General features: G+C 41.2%; 1 protein-coding gene across 4 annotated transcripts in view; it reads right to left on the reverse strand.

Moving 5' to 3' along the window:
* The window catches only part of POU2F1 (POU class 2 homeobox 1), a 181,033-nt gene extending 166,187 nt beyond the window's left edge, over positions 1 to 14,846 (reverse strand). For 3 of the 4 annotated variants that reach the window (XR_615275.5, XM_002760427.7, XM_078356356.1), the window contains exon 1: positions 14,774 to 14,846. Coding sequence is in view for 1 of the 4 variants with exons in the window: in XM_002760427.7 (XP_002760473.4) it covers positions 14,774 to 14,834 (61 nt within the window). In the remaining 3 variants the exon portion in view is untranslated. Of the gene's footprint in view, positions 1 to 13,960; positions 14,270 to 14,773 lie in introns of those variants that run through there. The other variant, XM_035279386.3, reaches the window with a different exon arrangement.
* Between the last annotated feature and the right edge of the window lie 3,896 nt (positions 14,847 to 18,742).

Genomic DNA, 18,742 nt, shown 5'->3' on the forward strand with positions numbered 1-18,742 from the left:
CATGAGGAAGCAAGCACTCAGAGAGGGAAAGCACTCTGAAGAGGAAGGTGGGGGGGACTCAGCAACCTAGCATAAAAGAAAAACTGAGAGACAAACAATGTAACAACTCATCAAGGTAATGCAGGGCATGATTAAACGAGGTGTGTATGCCTGGAAACCAATGCCATTAAATGGCTGATTTCTTATCAGAAACAATAATCAACTGTCATGTTTCCTCAAATGAAATCTATAGCCCTCATTTAATAACAGCTTGGTAAGAGGTAAAGGAAGTGGTTGGAAAAAAGTGGTTAACAAATCTACTTTTTTGCATAATTTGCTTGCATATTAATTTTAAGTCAGGCCGGGCGCGGTGGCTCACGCCTATAATCCCAGCACTTTGAGAGGCCGAGGCGGGTAGATCACGAGGTCAAGAGATTGAGACCATGCTGGTCAACAAGGTGAAACCCTGTCTCTACTAAAAATACAAAAATTAGCTGGGCATGGTGGCGCACGCCTGTAATCCCAGCTACTCGGGAGGCTGAGGCAAGAGAATTGCTTGAACCCAGGAGGCAGAGGTTACGGTGAGCCAAGATCACACCATTGCACTCCAGCCTGGGTAACAAGAGTGAAGCTCTGTCTCAAAAAAAAAAATTTAAGTCACAACTCATTTGAGAAACATTAAAATATTTTAAATTATGTTTTTATCAAAATAACATGTAAACAGAGTAAATCCTAATTTTCTATTTCACCAACTGGGTCACAAAAAAATATAAATGCTGCTCCAGATGAAAATTATCCCAAGGTTAACATGTGCAATTAGCTTCAGTTTCATATATATTTGTTTTAATGGATAGGGTATTGCTCTGTCATCCTGGCTGGAGTACAGTGGCACAATCACAGTTCAGCACAACTTGGAACTCCTGGGCTCAAGAGGTCCTCCTGCTTCAGCCTCCAGAGTAGTTAGGACTATAGGCAAGAACCACCCCACTTGGTTAATATTTTAAATTTTTTGCAGAGAGAGGGTCTTGCTATGTTGCCCAGATCAGTCTCAAATTCCTGGTGTCAAGCAATCCTCCCACCTCGGCCTCCCAAAGTGCTGGGATTACAGGTATGAGCCACCATGTCTACCCTAAAATATAATTCTTAACAGAAACCCAAAATGTTCAGAATTTGTGGGTTAGCAGGATCAGCAGTTTGCATACAACCAACTTCAAAAACATTTATAGTCAGCATCTGAAATCCTGAAAGCTAAGTTAACATTAGATCTGATAATCAATTGTCTGTGTCTCCAAATTGCAATACAGAAGTAAGAATGCACAATCGATTCTAGAGCATACAATTTGGACCTAGGAACTGCACAAAGCACGGAGGTTAAACTCAGAATAACAGTTGTTAAATCTACAGGGTCTAACAGTGGAAATTCTGCAGTTCTCCAACTCTACTTGATATATTCTTTATCATTCCACTGGCTTGAAGCAGAAATTACTGGTTACGAGCCTGATAATGATCTTAACTGCCTACTGCCATAACCAAAACAGAGACGTAGGTGTGCCACTTAGCCTCTTTAAACCTTGGTTTCCTAACCTGAAAGATGGGATAACAACAATACACACCCCCATGGTGGGGGGCGGGGTAATTGTAATTAACATAAACGCATTTAAGCATTTAGTACAATAACTGCACAAAGACTTGATAAACGTTATTGCTGTTGTCACCAGGAATCAACGTATTTATTGAAAAGTATGCACTATCATCCACAATTTCCAACTGTGGACTTGTCATTAAGAAGTATAAAGATCATGCAAATAGCCTCATAATATGAAAATCATCTTCAGCTCTTCAGCTAAATCTCATTCTTCCTGAACCAGCTATGCTGAACTTTGGTTCCTTGAAAGTGCCATGCATTTCATTAGGTTCAATAATTATACATGTAGTCATGTATCACCTAATGATGGTATGTCATTACACAATTTCATCATTGTGTGATCACAGGTTGTACTTACACAAACCTAAATGGTATAGCCTATTACATACCTAAGCTATATGGTATAGCCTGTTGCTCCTAGACTACAAACCTGTACAGCAATATTGTTATACTAAAGGCATCCTAACACAATTGTAAGTATATGTGTATTTAAAACTATCTAGGCCAGGCACAGTGGCTCACGTCTGTAATCCCAGAACTTTGGGAGACTGAAGCAAGAGGAATGCTTGAGTCCAGGAGTTCAAGACCAGCCTGCCTGGGCAACATGGCAAAACCCCATCTTTCCAAAAAAAAAGGACCACACACAAAAATTAGCTGGGCATGGGTGTGTGCACCAGTTGATACCAGCTCCTCGGGAGGCTGAGGTGGAAGGTAGAAACTGCAGTCTGCTGTGACTGTACCCCTGTACTCTAGCCTGGGTGACAGAAGAAGACCCTATTAAGAATAACAATAATAAATTCATTAATTAAATAATTTTAAAAATACAAACACAGAAAAAGTACAGTTTAAAATATAATATAAAAGATTTTAAAATGGTACAACTGTAGAGGACATTTACCTGAATGGGCTTGTAGGACCGGAAACTGCTATGGCTGAGTCAATGAATGAATGGTGAGCGAATGTGAAGGCCTAAGGCATTACTGTATGCTACCGTATACGTTAAAAGCACTACGTACTTAGACTACACTAAATTTATAAGAAAAAAAATTCTTTGTTCAGTAAGAAATTAACTAGCTTACTCTAACTTTTTTTTTTTTTTGAAATGAAGTCTCACTCTGTCGTCCAGGCTGGAGTACAGTAGCACAGCCTTGGTTCATTGCAACCTCGGCTTCCTGGGTTCCAGGGATTCTCCTGTCTCAGCCTCCTGAGGAGCTGGGATTACAGGCGTACACCAGCACACCCAGCTAATTTTTGTATCTTTAGTAGTGTTGGGGTTTCACCATGTTGGCCAGGCTGGCCTCGAACTCCTGACCTCAGGTAATCCACCTCGGCCTCCCAAAGTGCTGGGATTACAGGTGTGACCCACTGCACCTGGCCTACTGTAACTTTTTTACTTTATAAGCTTTAAAATTTTTTAAAAACTTTTTGACTCTTATAATACTTTCAAAAGCATTGTACAGCTGTACAAAAAACTTCTTTATATCCTATTCTATAAACTTTTTTCTATTTAAATTTTTTTTTTTAATTTTACCTTTTAAATGTTTTTGTTAACAACCAAGACACAAACACAGACTATTAGTCTAGGCCTACACAGGGTCAGGATCATTAGAATGTCACTAAGAGAAAGGAATGTTTCAGTTCTGTTATAATCTTATGGGACTGCCACTATATATTGGTCCATAGACTGAAAAGTCATTATGCATGGTATATGATTGTACAGTTGACCCCTGAACAACATGGGTATCCACTTAAATCACTTTTTTTCAACCATATGCAAATTGAAAATACAGAGTGCAAACAGCTCATATTCACAGGAGCTCTGGGGCCCAGGGGCCAGGCACACTTTTCACATACTCAGGTTCCACAGGGCCTGCTACAGGACTTAAGCATGTGCAGATTTTGATATTTGTGTGTTTGGGAGGGGGTGGGAAGGGGAATCCTGGAATGAAACAACTTCCTTGAGGCATGCCTCTATGTATACTGAGGGATGTCTGAGATGTCTGCATGTCGTTCCCTTGGCTCAGAATATTTTCAGTTCCACTTCTCACTCCCAGGCCATGAATTGATTAATTCCTATTCATCTTTCACATCTCAGTATAAACACGATATCCTCAGAGAGCCCCCTTCCCGCGCTTGTCCAGATTAGCAGTCCCTACGTTATGCTCCTGGAGTACTTCAAACCCCCCGTATTCTATTCATTAAACTACGACCAGTGTTATTTCATATATGATTTCCCCAACAGATTATATACACTTTTTGAGAGAGCAGAGATGGTATCTTAGGCATTACTCTATCAGCAGTGCTCAGTACATAAGGAGAGCAGAAGCTCTATAAATATTTGCTGAATTAAATGAATGCAGAAGGACCAGCCATATTGGTTCATCATAACCTAGTTTTCATTCACACTGATTACCACAATTCTTGATAAGCTTACTACCTTTGTTCATTCACATTCTAATAGGATGTTTCAAGTTTAAAATCTAAATCCTATCTTTCAGTACTACCCACTGCATAAAATTTAGCTCTCCTGCTAGGATAGGACCAAGCTTAACATGTTCTATACTTTTAACAGGTACTCAGATGAAAACCAAACTGATCAAAATATGTTATATTTACTGGTCTTTACACAAAAGATGTTTTTGAATAATTCCAGTTTAAAAAGGAAAAAAGGTATGAAAACTACTTTTCTAGCCTAGCCCATAACTATCAATGGGAATCCTATGGGTTGGAAACGTTAAGTAATTTATTAAGGATCAGAAAGCTATCATAGTTAATGCTAAAAGCAGCATAAGGATCCAAGTCTCCTAATTCTCAGTCTGTCTTTCCAGTATAGGGCCTTTCTGGTGCATTAACTGAAAACCATTATTCAAGGTATGTTAAGCAATAAATAATCCTGAAGTGCAATAAGTAATCATTTACTGTTATCAAATCACCTATAGAGCTTTCTTAAAGTATGGATTTTCAGACTTCTACTGTATTAGAAGCTGGACCTTCTCATGTTGAAAAAGTTCCATGGGTGATTCTTGTCCCAACAAAGATTGAGAACCACTAATTCCAACAACCAACCATTCATTATTTGTTAAATGTCTAGGCCTACTCTGTCTCTAGCAGTATGTTCCTGCACTCAAGGCTCTTAGGACAAGATTTACTTAAATAATCAATTAGACAAGAAAACAGGACTGTGTATAATGAAGTGCTGAACTGTGTAACTAAACACAAAATATGACAGGAGCTCAGATTTGACAGATGGCTATTTGTGGAGATAGAGAAATGGACAGATAGGTCCCTTAAGATAAATAAAGACAAAAGTTTTCAAGTCATTACCAGCAGAAATCCTAAGGAACCTGTGAACGTGCCTCAAACGCTACTGTGGAAAGGAGGAAGAGGATGCTTTTCTTGCTCCTACATCCAATTTTAATCAGAACAGCTCTACTTTTGCCTTTAAAAAAGAAAACCAAAGGCTTTTTAAAAATCCTTCTTATTTTACAAACGTAATTAAAAAAAATCCAAGGTAAAGTAACTTGTCCTAAAGTGACAAAGCTAATCAGTGATATAGAAGCCGGGTCTCTGAACTCCCGGCACCTTTTTTTCACTCTACCACACCACACGCCATGGCCTTCCAATGGAGGAAAAAGTGTGAGTAAAGGTTCTCACAGAAGGTCCCAAACACACTGCCCTGACCAAAACACTGGGGGCATTTTCAGGCCATGTGTCTCAAAATAGGATTAGGGTTGCGAGGATGGTAATGGGAGAAAAGCTCAGGCAAGTCTCGGGATAAATTATAGCCATTGTCCCAAGATCTTCAAATTTAAAGGAGACTTCTTAATAAATAAAAATTTGATAATATGCTGTATTTGTGGTAGAAATGAACCATAAGGGAACTTCCGTGGTGAACTGTTGAGTCATGCTATTTAAGGAAGTAGTAAAAGATAAGAATGTATAAGGCAAGGGTGAGGGCTAGATAACAGAATACCCCAAATCAAGGAAAGTCTGTATTTGCTTCAATGCAACACCTCCACTGTATAAAGTTTTCAGAAGAGTACCACAAGTGTCCATTCCTCCTAAGATGCCAGCTGCACCAAAAAATGAACAACCTACGGTCAGGTGCCCCACAGAATCAATCAGCTGCTAAAGCTTCTGCTTTTCTACAGCAGCGCAAGTAATAAAATTGCTGATTTTACTACTATGCTCATGTAAGAAAAACTATTAAGAGTTACTTTAAAAATGCTTTTGCTATCAATTTGTTACTCCCCACAGCATCCCTTTAACACTATTATCACCATCATATTGTTGAAGGAAATAATCTCAGCAGACAGTGCCAAAGCCGAAATGAGACACCTAGAATTTACAATGTTCAGATTCAATACTCAGTCCACACGTACAGTGGCATGAGCATAAATCTCAACTCTAGTATTAATGTTTATCAAACATTTAATTCACTAAAAAATTTTCCATTTTCACAAGGAATCTATAACCTAGTAAGACCCACCCAAACATGTCTCAAATGATGTAAGTGAATTCACTGACTTACTCCCCAAATGGCTCCTTCTCCCAACTTCCCTGTATTTGCTTATGGTACTGTTCTTTTCTGGATAACCTAAACTCAAAACCTCGATCATCTCTTTGTCTCTAATTAGCTGCTAAACACTTTAAGGGCTCTGATCATGGCAATGTCCATAACAAAAAAAATTTTTTTTTAATTCAGTGACTTCCTACTGCCTAGCTAATGAAATCCAAACTCTTACACCAATACAAAGGATTCAGAGCTCTCCACAACAGAGCCCCAAAGTGCCTCAACAGCCTAAATAACAGCTAACCTGGAAGTCTTGCTATTAGCCTCACTCAGTGCTTATAAAAACACATGACCTTGAGAAAGTCACTTAATCTGAGTTTTATTTTACTCAACTATAAAATGGGTATAGTAACACTTGCCTGAAAGGACTAACTGAGGTAATGAAAATGAGAGTGTGGCTATAAATTTTAAAGTACTATAAAAATACAGACATTATCATTATGTCATGGTTATGGTAACATTATTTTATTTACACCTTCCTTGTAATCCCAGCACTTTGTGAGGCCAAGACCGGTGGATTACAAGGTCAAGAGATCAAGACCATCCTGGTCAACATGGTGAAACCCCGTCTCTACTAAAAATACAAAAAATTAGCTGGGCACGGTGGCGCGTGCCTGTAGTCCCAGCTACTCAGGAGGCTGAGGCAGGAGAATTGCCTGAACTCAGGAGGCGGAGGTTGCAGTGAGCCGAGATCACACCATTGCACTCCAGCCTGGGTAACAAGAGCGAAACTCCGTCTCAAAAAAAAAAAAAAAAAAAAAGATAAAAAGTGTTTAAAGATAGAAGCAATAAAAGAAATAAAAAACAAATGTGTTGAAGAAAAAATGGATCTACTAATGAGGTTAAGATAATTGTATATATAATTGCCTGTGCGTGTGCTTTTCAGATTAATAATTTGACCTAAACTTGATTTGAAAAGGAAACTAATTAGACAATTCAGTGTCCACAGACTAAAAACAAACCCAAGAGTCAGAAATGCAATAGTTTCTAAGGTAAACATCAGGCAAGAAGATTGGACAATATCCTCAACACCTTTATCACAGCTTATCTATTTCATAAATCATTAGATTCAAAGTCTCTTGAGGTCAAGTAATTTTTAAATTGTTTGTATCTCTAGTAGCACCTATAGTAATTAGTCAATACACCAAATACCTCAATATACTCGTTTCTATGGATCTGATCTCTCCCTTCCTATTTCATACCATCTTGCACACCACCACATTACTCCTAACACATCGCTTTTACCACATCAGTCCCTATTTCAAAATCCTCCAACAGCTTTCCTGCACACAGAACAAATGCTTCCTCATTCTTTTCCTACACGTCACAATATTGAACACAATCTCCCCTGCAATGGCCTTCCCTATATTCCCATTCCTCTAAATTCTTTTTGCCCTTTAAAGCTCGGTTTTAAAAGCCTCACCTTCTACCTAAAGCCTTCTCTGACTGGCAGCAATGAGCCAGAGAGAGAGACTGGGAGGTGGGAGAAAGTCAGAAGTCTTGTGTTCTTATCTGCTACTGAACAGTTAAGCCACTGGGCAAGTCACTGAACCATTGTAACAATATTTCCTCATCTGTGAAGCAAAAGCTTTAGAACAGATTATATCTAAATTATCTTCCAGCTATAATATATTCTAGGATGCTTTGGCTCTTTCAAACTTGGGCACACCCTGATCAATTCTCTGATCTTCATTATCTGTTACATATTTTAATAAGTAAATATATACATTGTTTTTCCATTTTTCCTGCTTAAGTAAATATACCAACTCCTCCACAGCAGTCATATTTCCTTGTCATCCCCAAAGACCATGGGCATAGGACCAGGTACATAGCAGATATCTTTCATAAACTAGGATGGTAACTATTTTTAAAGATTAATTATAATATTGCTTGCCATAGTATCAATCAGCCAAAAAAGGCTATATTTTTCATTAAGGAAACCACTAAAATAAGTGTACTAAAACAAGAAAACACCTAAGTCACTTTTCCACATAAAAATATATTCCCTTTAAGGCAACAGTGCAATTCCATTAAGGTGACCATATGTTTAAGCACAAATGAGTCTTTTAACATACAACATATTGTTCATTTTCTAGCCATTCCTGTTGATATCTTCCACTGCAAAGAGAGAGTTCAATAGAGAGGGGGAAAAAAAACCTACCATAATTATTATTATTTTACTGATTTAATTTCATACACCATTTCTATATTCCAACATAAAAAAGCAATAAAGTTACAATAAATTACGAAATAAATAACATGACAAATAAATCTGTACTTGCTATGACTTTCAATACTGAAGACTTAGTAAAGCACCTACAAACACTTAACTTTGTGCAATGTGAACACTGCCTTTTTTTAAAAAAATTACTATCCTCTCTGGCTAAATATCCAGGAGTTCCAGTAGTTTGAAAGTAATCTGGGCCAGGTATGTAGCTCACACTTGTGATCCCAGCACTCTGGGAGGCCACGGTAGGACTTAAGCCCAGGAGTTTGAGACTAGCCTAAGCAACATAGTAAGATCCCATCTCTTAAAAAAAAAATCAAAAATAAGAGAAAATAACCAAAAAAAGAAAATCTGATATATCTAGAAGTTTGCTGATTCTTCTTTTAATCAATTACTAGTCCTGTCAGCAAAATGTAAGCAACACTGAAAACTTTGAGTGTTTGCTTAATTGGTTTAAAAAAAAAAAGAGCTCTATTAGTCACTGAGTATACAAAGATAAATGCTCAAAAAATTCACACCTCATAGTAAAAACACACAGAACCCCATAACCACATGCACTGTATGCAAGGAGCATCTTCAAATCAGAAGTTCTGAAACTCAAAGACAAATTCTAAATATACTGTAAATGGAAGAGTAAGTCAGGCAATGGCTCCACTCATGCTATTTTTGTTTCCATTGCTATTACTGCTGAAACAGTTTATAAGAGCTCATCGCCTGTTTAATACATAGAAATACTTCAGTACAAAACAAACTAATTTGTTTCTAAGAAGAATTAAAATCTATAGTTATTCAATTATCTTTATTTATAAAATGTCAATAATGCACAAAAATGTCCAGTAAAATATGCATAAGGAAACTGCTATTCTCTGTGAACCTTAATTATTACTCCTTTCAACCACTCAAAAAGGTACTTATATCATTTAAGCAACACAATAAAATAATAATTAAGCAAAATGGTGGCGCAAAGAGTTTCCCGGGAAAATGATAAAAGGAAAAAATTCATGCAAAAAGGGTACAGAAATTCAAAGCAGACATGTCACTAAATCAAATCCACAACTTTGAACTCTAATGCCCAAGAAATAGTAAGTATGTTTGTTCAGGCATTTAGCATTTAAGGAGGCATCAGAAACAAGAACACGGGTGACCAAAAAGGGGATGTTTTGTCCATGACTTGGTCTGTTCTCTAAACACAAATCATCTGAATAGTTCTAAATTCAAATGCAATCACTTTCACTAGGAAAAACACATTCCTGCTTAAAATCAGGCTTCACAGCAAGTCTTTACTAATCACAAAAACTGTGTAATTGAACCAATACTGATGTATAAAGGCAAATTAATGAGTCACACATCGTTATTTTTAATGGTGCTTGAAAGATTAATATGCAAAGATTACAACTGCAGGGTTTCAACATTAAAAACAAAACAAAATAACTGATAACAAGGCAATCACTACTACACAATACTACAGTCTTCCAAGTACAAAGGAAACATTCATTAAAGTGATTGACCAACTTAAGAAACATAAATAAATTCAAGATCAAGCAACACAGATTCAAGAAACACATCAAATATTTCATTTTTTAATAGAAAATACTTAAAGATAACATTCAAATGTCCATTTCTGCTATTTTAGAACCACCTGCCTAAGATATTCAAGGCTCTATTAAACATCTTTGGTGGCTTGATAAGGGCAATGTAACATTTTGAGCCCCAAACTTACTCTTCTAAAATGCACTAACCAAATGAATGGCAGATTGACAATTATTTCAACCTAGGCAGCAATGAAACACATTTTATTTATTCCACTTTATACTACCTATTGATGCAGAGAATAGTAAATTTAAAATATGGCAGAATACTACACCTGAATTCATTTAAACCTGAATAATATCCACGGTTTTTCCTTGTCTACTGGGATTTTGACAATGACAAAATGAAAGGAATTACAAACTAATTTGAGGGAAGAGGTTAAAAATTATTTTTACAGTAATGGTTTCAAAGCAGAACAGTCCTTTAGAATTGAAACACAGTTGGTCAGCTGTCACATGAATTTTCAAGATCTTGATTCAGAAGTATCATTATAACTAATAGGTGAGAGAGTTAAAGTGACAATGGGCTGGGCGTTGTGGCTCATGCCTGTAATCCCAGCACTTTGGGAGGCCGAAGGAGGCAGATCACAAGGTCAGGAGTCAAGAGTTTGAAACCAGCCTGGCCAACATGGTGAAACCCCACTTCTACTAAAAATACAAAAATTAGCTGGGCGTCATGGGGCATGCGTATAGTCCCGAGTACTCAGGAGGCTGAGGCAGAAGAATTGCTTGAACCAGGGAGGCAGAGATTGCAGTGAGCCTAGATCACACCATTGCAATCCAGCCTGGGGGACAGAGCAAGAATCTGTCTGGAAAAAAAAGAAAAAGGGAAGCGACAATGGATTTCCTAGAAATGTGCAGAAAGCTACTTGACAGATGCAAAAGGAGATAGGCAAGTTATAAATTCATGTGGGTTCAAAAGTAACCTGAAATACTCTATCAAATTTAGATCACAAATTTGGGTTAGGAATAAAGTACAGCAATTTATCACATTCTCAGGGAATTTTATTCATCACCTTAAGATAAACTAATAATTAAAAATATGACGAGAAACGTCTTACAAGAAAATCTATTAATATGTCAACAATTCTAAGTGCAATCACTATGTTGCAATGGAACAATTTTAAAAATCACCAATTAATCAAGACAAAATGAACAAACTTGTCCAAACAAAGATAAATCCAAACAGAATTCTGAATTTTTTTTAAAAAAAACTGTTTTCAAAGTACATGCTTTCCTGGAAGTATTCTACTTTATTTTCAACATTATCATTTCCACCTAAAAAAATACATAGCCCTCATTCTCAACTCTGCTTTATATTCACTGAAATGGGTTCTAAGGCAAATGGTCTCTCCATTAGCCTGAGCCATGCTGTGATTAAGAAACACAGTTTCATATAAGAGTTTGGGCGATCACAACAAACATATCTAAAATAAGGATTTGTATGGGTTACTTTTATATTTATCTAAAACCCATATACTCCATTTGAGAAATGTGAGGAAATGAATTTTTGTAATAGAATTAAAAGTGAACCAAATACAAGGCCAGTTAACAACATCCATCCTTTTCTGTATTACAAAAACTGTAACAATGAAATTTTGTTTGTAAAATCCAATGTACATTTTATCCTCTTGTATAAAATATCTATGGCCTCAGTAGTGGTCAAATTGCAGCTATAAAGGAAATTGTCCCGAGATAAATGGTTTCCCTATGAGAAGGCTTCACTGCTACACTTCACCTCAGGACAATAAATCAAATTAACTGCACCTTGTCCTCTGTCCAATGACATCATCAGTTTGACCACATCTTGGGAATCGGGTGCAAAAACATATGCTATTTAAGGCATGAAATTATATTACTGCTTTCTGTCCATCCGACTTCATATTTCAGGTCTCTGAAGCAGTCATTCACCTGAAGGTTCTCTTAAAAGCTACAGATTTTTTTTTTTTTCCTGCTGCATTCAGGACCTGTCTACTGTGAGTGAAAGAAAAATGGTGAGAACTGGTTATCTGAAATTAGCTTGTGTTCAGTCCATCAAACCTAGAATTTTGTTACAAATTAAACTGAAGACCAACGTTCCACAAAATACATAGCTAGCCACTCACCAAAATGTCTTAACATAATTTCAAAGGTTTAACCACATTAGTGTTAAAACCCACTCCTCTACTACTTCCCTCAACTAGGCAGCAGTAAACATCCACCAATGAGAAGCAACACCAGTCTCTCTCTTGTCTCTCTCTCTCTCTCACACACACACACACACACACACCCCTACACAAAATAAGAAAATTTTACCACAGGAAAGACCAAAAATCAAAATTACTGTTTCCTCTAAACAGTAGAAGTTAATACAGTAAAAGTTAATCTGCCTCTCACAAGCCAACTGTCTGTCCTAAGTTTAGATAAAACATAAACTCAGTTCTGACAGCTTAAAGAGGGGCAGGTGTACTGGGAGGAGACTAAGTTCCAAGACCAGGATAAACACAATGCCTGTGTTTATTCTTCTCTTTTCACTCATTTAACCATGACACAAATACTCAAAGAACCCATTTTTGGTTTTCAGTAGTGCTACAATTAAAATAAGCAAGTCTATGACAGTGATGCCACAAAATTTACGTCTGCTCCATTTTAAATGAGAATGAAGATGTTAGAAAGGGAGCACCACGCTAAGAAATTATGAAAGCGTTGTTCATTGGAATTGCTAAAATACTTAGCTACTCCACAACTCCTAGAGGAAAAAAAAGTGTCCGTTTCACAAATACTGCAGATCTTTACAAAGCCTTTAAGTATTTAATATGGGGGTGGGGACCAACTGGGGTACCTAACCCCAAAACAAAGTAATTTGGGTGAAACCAAAATAGATTTCATAGGCTCCAAAATGAGACAGGACAGATTTTCCCCCAGGCCCAATACTATTGCAAACTATAAGAAAGTCTTTTTCAGAGAAAACAAACCATCACAGAGTTGATACTTAGCTAGGAGCTGTTTTAATGCTAGTAAGGCCCCAAGAGAGTTTGTTTTGCCCGCGGAGGAGGGGAAAGTGTGTGGAAGTTGGTGGGGGTAGTCATTTTGGTTATTAGTAAATAAATCAAGCAGCAGAGAACATGAGGCCTAGGCAACTGCTGGAGGAGCCAAGGCCTAGCTTTCCCTCTCTCTTCCCAGCACGGCCTGGGTTTGATCTCAGAGCCCTGTGTATTGCCAAGGAAAAAAAAAAAGAATCATATCGAACCACAAAAGCACATGGGGCGAATGTAAAATATAAACACGGCGTTGGGCTGTGAGTGGCTGTTATTAAAGGTCTGAATTACTAAACATGAGAGGCGGGGAAAGCCAGGCGGCCATTTCAATAATATAAACCTCCCAGAATTAGACATTATTCAAATGAGAAGAGGTTCGGCAAAGCAGAGTAAAGACGACCCAGCGAGAAAACACCACTATAGAAGCAGGGAGGGGGATCCCCGTCACTCCCCACCGATTCCCAACAGGAGAGAAGAAATCGAAAATGCGATCAACTTGTCAGGCCAGCCCATTCTGGGGCAGAAGGGCAGCCCTTTACATCCAAGTTCTCGGGAGGCCTATAGGCGCTTCTGGGGCCTCGGAGCGAGAGGCCCCGGAGGGCCACCCGCCCCGTGCGTCCTGGTCAGGCGCCGGGGCCGGAGGAGAGGGACGGCGGGGGGGCGGCAGATGAGGGGGCGTCAGGGAGGGGTAAAGGGAGACGGAGATCAGACTACGCCAGGCACCTCCAGCCCAACTCGCCCGCGAAGCCCCGACCGCCGGCCCGGGGAGTGCGGGCCGCCCAAAGGACATCCCCTCCGAAGGAACTTGCCCCGAGGACTCCTTCCAACCCAGTCCACACCCCAGAGGACGACGCAGACACCTGAGCGAGTTCCCCAACCCCGCTGCCCCAGGCCACCTCGCAGCGCCCACAACCGCTCACCCCTACCCACCTAGAGCGCAGGCCTGGCTCAGGTCAGGCCGCCACACCGGGGACGAGTGGGGCGCGGCCGAGGTGCCTGGGGCCGTGACCCCCAGGCTCAGCCCCGCTCCGACCCCCGTGTGGCGGCGGGGCACCGGCAGGGAGCTCTCCCCGGGCGCACTCCCGGCTGCCCTGCGGGCCGCCCCCCACAATGGGCAGCGCCCCCCCGCCAGGGTCAGCTCTCGGGGAAAGACGCGTGCGGGTGTCCGGCCGCCGGGGTCCGCTCTGGCCCCGCCGCCTCCCCGGCATTGTGCTCGCCGCCGCCTCCATCCCCCTCCACGCCCCCCACCCCGCGCACGCCTGGCCCCGGCCGCTCGCCCGCGCCCCACTGCGCCCCGCCGGACCAGCAGCTATGAATATGTAAAATGTCTTTATTGTCCTCTCCCTCAGCCCCGGCCCCGCCGCCCCGCCGCCCCGCCGTGGACCGGCTCGGGTTCGGGCACGGCGGCCAGGAGGCGGCGGCGGTGGTGGCGGCGGCTGGCGGAGGAGGAGGGCCGGTGCCGGCGGGCGGGCGGCGAGCAGCGGCGGGGTGGGCTGGGGGCAGGAGGAGGGCGGTGGATCGCAGCCCACTTTGCCCCTTGTCTTCCCCCTCCGCCTGGCCGCTCCGAGCCTCTTTCCCCCTCCGCTCGGCGCCCGGCGGGGGCTCCGTGCTCCCCGGCCCCCCATCTCCCCGCCGTTAATTATAATAATCCTGAGTACTAATAAATTATGCTAAGTCGCGGGGGGGGCAGCGGGAGCCGGGGTTGAGTATGAATATGAATATGTAAAATGCTGTAATGATTACCTGCTGCTGCTGCCGCCGCGGCTGAACTCTCATCTTGACTCGCTGCTCCTCCGTCCGCCATTTTGAATATTTTAACCAAAATCGCCCGGTCGATAAACCCTCCCTCGCTCTGGCTCCCCTCCCCCCTCCCGCCCTGCTTGCCTCCTCCCTCCTCTCCGCCCCCTCCCTCTCCTTCCTCTCCCCGCGTGCGCGCCAGGGGGCGCGCGAGGCCGGCGCTGTTCGCCGCCGGCCCCCTCAGAAGAGCTCCACCCCCTCCTGCGCTCCGCGCACGCGCCTCTGGGCCGCTATGGCCCTTAGGTAGCTAAAGCAGCGCCCTCAATCTGCCAGTCACTCCTCCGCTTCCTTTTTTCGTTTCGGCTGTGCGCATGCGTGTCTTTCTCCACGCGCCTGAAGTGTCGCCGGCGCATGCGCTCCCTTTAGCTGGTAACCAGCCTATATAGTGTTCCGGGATTTGTGTCTTACACTTCTCACTTTTCCTCTGGCTTTGCTTCCCTCCCGGCTTCGCTTCGACTTCCCCTAGTGGCCTGTGGCATTGTAAAAGCAGGGCAAGGAGCACAGCGGTCAGGAGAGTGGGGGAGGGGCAGTGAGCTGCCTGCGTGCCCTGCGCTTTGCACTTTCTACTGACTTTTTGCGCAGTTGAAACATTGGCAACAATGGAGAAGCCGCTCCTCGCTAGGTAATTTCCGGCCCTCAGGGCAGGTACGGGCGGAAACGACCTCCACGAGGAGCCGGGCACGGGGCTCCGCTGAACCACGCGTCGGCCTCCCGCTTTAAATTTGAATCCGAACTAATCCCCGCCCCCGGTTCTGCAAAAGCTGTAGACCCGGCCCTGGCTTACGCGAGGGGGAGTGTCCTGTGATTGTTTTAATTAGCCCTAAAGCTCTTTTGCTGTACTCGCTTCTAACGCCCAGCTGGCTTCCTCTGGAGCTGGGAGTCTTAATAGGTCGTTAATTTCCGCCCTACCCTTCCCTTCTGCTTTCACGCCCCTCGAACGCCGCTCTTCCTATCGAAGCCAGCAGACCCCCCTCTACTGAGGCTTTCCCCCCTTTCTTCCCGCCTTGGTACATCTTTTAAAACCTAGCAGTAAACTGGATTACTTATAAAAATGTGGAAATCAACTGTAACTTCATCATGAATTTTATTTTGCTTTGTTTCTCAGAGTAAATATGGTAGTGGGGAAACGTTTCCCGTTGAAAGTATCTTTCTTGGTAACTAGTCATAATGTTGCTGAGATTTCTTTATCTTAAATGATAAAATTCCCTGGACAAAGTCTCAGTTCTAATTGTTTTACGAATTCTTAAAGCCTTAAGATTTTTCTAGGCTTTTCTTTTTAAATAAAAAGAAAGGTGTATTGCACTCCAGTCTGAGTAACAACAGCGAAAACTCCGTCTCAAAAAAGAAAAAAAAGAAAGGTGTATTTCATGGTAAGCAAGTTTAAAAAAAAATCAACTCCAGTTAATCTGTCTTGAGAGAGTTGATTGATGTTTAAACTGTGTAGACTTGCTGGTTCTTCCCTTAAAAACAAAAAGCTGATCTCCAAGTGAGAGTCAGCAATTATTTTAACGGCTAAAGTTTTCATCATCTGTTCTAGCATGCTCTAGAACTTCTTTAGCTGTGCAAGTACGGTTAAAGCTATCGTCAGTGACAGCCAGCGATTTGGGGGTGGGACTGATTGATTCGTGGTAATTAAGCCTTAGGGTGTGTGCATGACTGTTTGAACCAAATAATTAGACTGCCCTGTAATCCAATTATTTCGAGTGACACCAACAAGCACAGTTAAGGAAATGAAATAGTTAACCAGTTAATCTGGAAATATGGCCTAAGTTATATTCACCAGCATTACTGTAAGGAAGTCTCAGAATCGTCAACCTTATTGGAAATAGCTAAGTACATGCCCCTTCTCTGGGGGACACAAATTTGAAATCATCTCCGCTAAGAAAAAGAACTCAAATAGCCTTATTTAATTTCCTATCTTCTATTTAATCTTAATTTTGCTCTTTGTTTCAAAAAGTAAATTAATATGACCTTCGGAAAGCCATTGAAGCTAGTGTATGTGTTATGCATTCTTTACTGTTTCACTTCTATAAAAGGAAATTTTCATGGAAAGGATTTTTATTTAAGGAAGGATAGTTCTGTGAGAACAAAAATAGCTTAAAATAGACTATCAAAGTTTCATTTTCCTCCTAATGAGATATTTATGTTTCCAACTGTGTCCCCAGTGCCTAGCGCAATGCCTGGGCATAGTAGGTGTTCATATTTGTTGAAGAAAAATAGTAAATATACAGTTGTATATGTTAGGATTATTTGAAAAATTAATGTAGTCATTTATTCAATTAAAAATTGTAAACATCTGCATTCCGCCATTAACTTACTAGGTGCTAAAGATAGGAAAATGTGTAAGACACTACTTTGACCTCAGCAAACTCACGCATATCACTTTGAAAAAAACAAATCCTTACAATACACTGGGAGGTAGAAACTATCCCAATTATCTAGGATGAGAAAATTGAGGCATTAGAGATGTCAAGTAACTTGCCCAGGGCTTGCCCAGTGTCACACTACTATTAAGTATTAGAGCTAAAATTCAAACACAGGCAAGGGACTGTACTCTTAAACACTACACTAAGTCATTTGCTTTGGATCAGGCAAAATCTTGGAGGTACATGTGTTGGGCTGTTCATGCATTGCTATAAAGAAATACCTGAAACTGGGCAATTTATAAGAAAAGAGGTTTAATTGACGCGTGGGTCTGTAGGATGTACCGGAAGCATAGCACTAGGAAGGACTATGCTCCTGAGGAGGACTCTGGAAGCTTACAGTCATGGTGAAGACCAAGGAAGAGCTTGTACATCACACAGGAGAAAGAGCAGGGGGCAGGTGCCACACACTTTTAAAGGACCATGCCTTATAAGAGCTGAGTATCATGAGGACAGCACCAAGTGGATGGTGCTAAACCATTCATGAGAAATCTACCCCAATGATCCAATCACCTCTGTTCTTGCACCACTATAAAGAAATACCTGAGATGGGGTAATTTATAAAGAAGTGTGATTAGCTCACAGTTCCCACGGGCTGTGAGCTACACATTTTTAAACAACCAGATCTCATGAGAACTCTCTATCAGCAGAACAGCAAGGGGGAAATCCACCCCCATGATCCAATCACCTCCCTCCAGGCCCCACCACCAAAACTGAGGATCACAATTTGACATGAGATGTGGTGGGGACACAGATTAAACCATATTAGTATAGGAAGGGAACACATTAACAATGTCCTTGTGTATAATGTCATCATAATAAAAATGTAGGTCAGATGCAATGGTCACACCTAAAATCCTACCACTTTGGAAGACTGAGGCAGAAGGATTGCTTGACACCAGGGGTTCAAGACCAGCTTGAGCAACACAGACCCCCTCTCTACAAAAAATTAAGGTGGGTGTGGTGGCACACACCTGTGGTCCCAGCTCCTTAGCTCCTTGGGAGGTTGAGGTTAGGGGTAAGGACTGCTTGAGGGCAGGAGTTCAAGGCTGCTGTGAGCTATGACGGTGCCACTGCACTCCTGCCTGGGTGACAGAGAGTCTGACTCAAAAAAAAAATTATTTTAATAAATACAAATAAAAAGGTATATGTGGATGAAAACTTTACATAGAAACAAATAGCAGCTCTATTATAATTGCCAAAAACTAGAAATAATTCAAATTTCTACTCAGCAATTGAAAAGAATGAATTACTGTCATATGCAACAAATTCAGTGAATCTCAAAGGCATAATGCTGACTGAAAGAAGCTAGTCTCAAAAGGTTGTGTACCATGTACCATATGGTTCCATTTATATGATGTTAATGATATAACAAAACTCTGGTGATAGAAAACAGATCAGTGTTTGCCAGGAGATAGTTACAAGGGACAGTGTAATTATACAGGATAGGCACAAGGGAAGTTTGGAGGAGGGGGGCAATTAATGGAGTTGT

The sequence above is a fragment of the Callithrix jacchus genome, chromosome 18 (genome assembly GCF_049354715.1).
Source record: "Callithrix jacchus isolate 240 chromosome 18, calJac240_pri, whole genome shotgun sequence".
NCBI classification, from domain to species: Eukaryota; Metazoa; Chordata; class Mammalia; order Primates; family Cebidae; genus Callithrix; species Callithrix jacchus.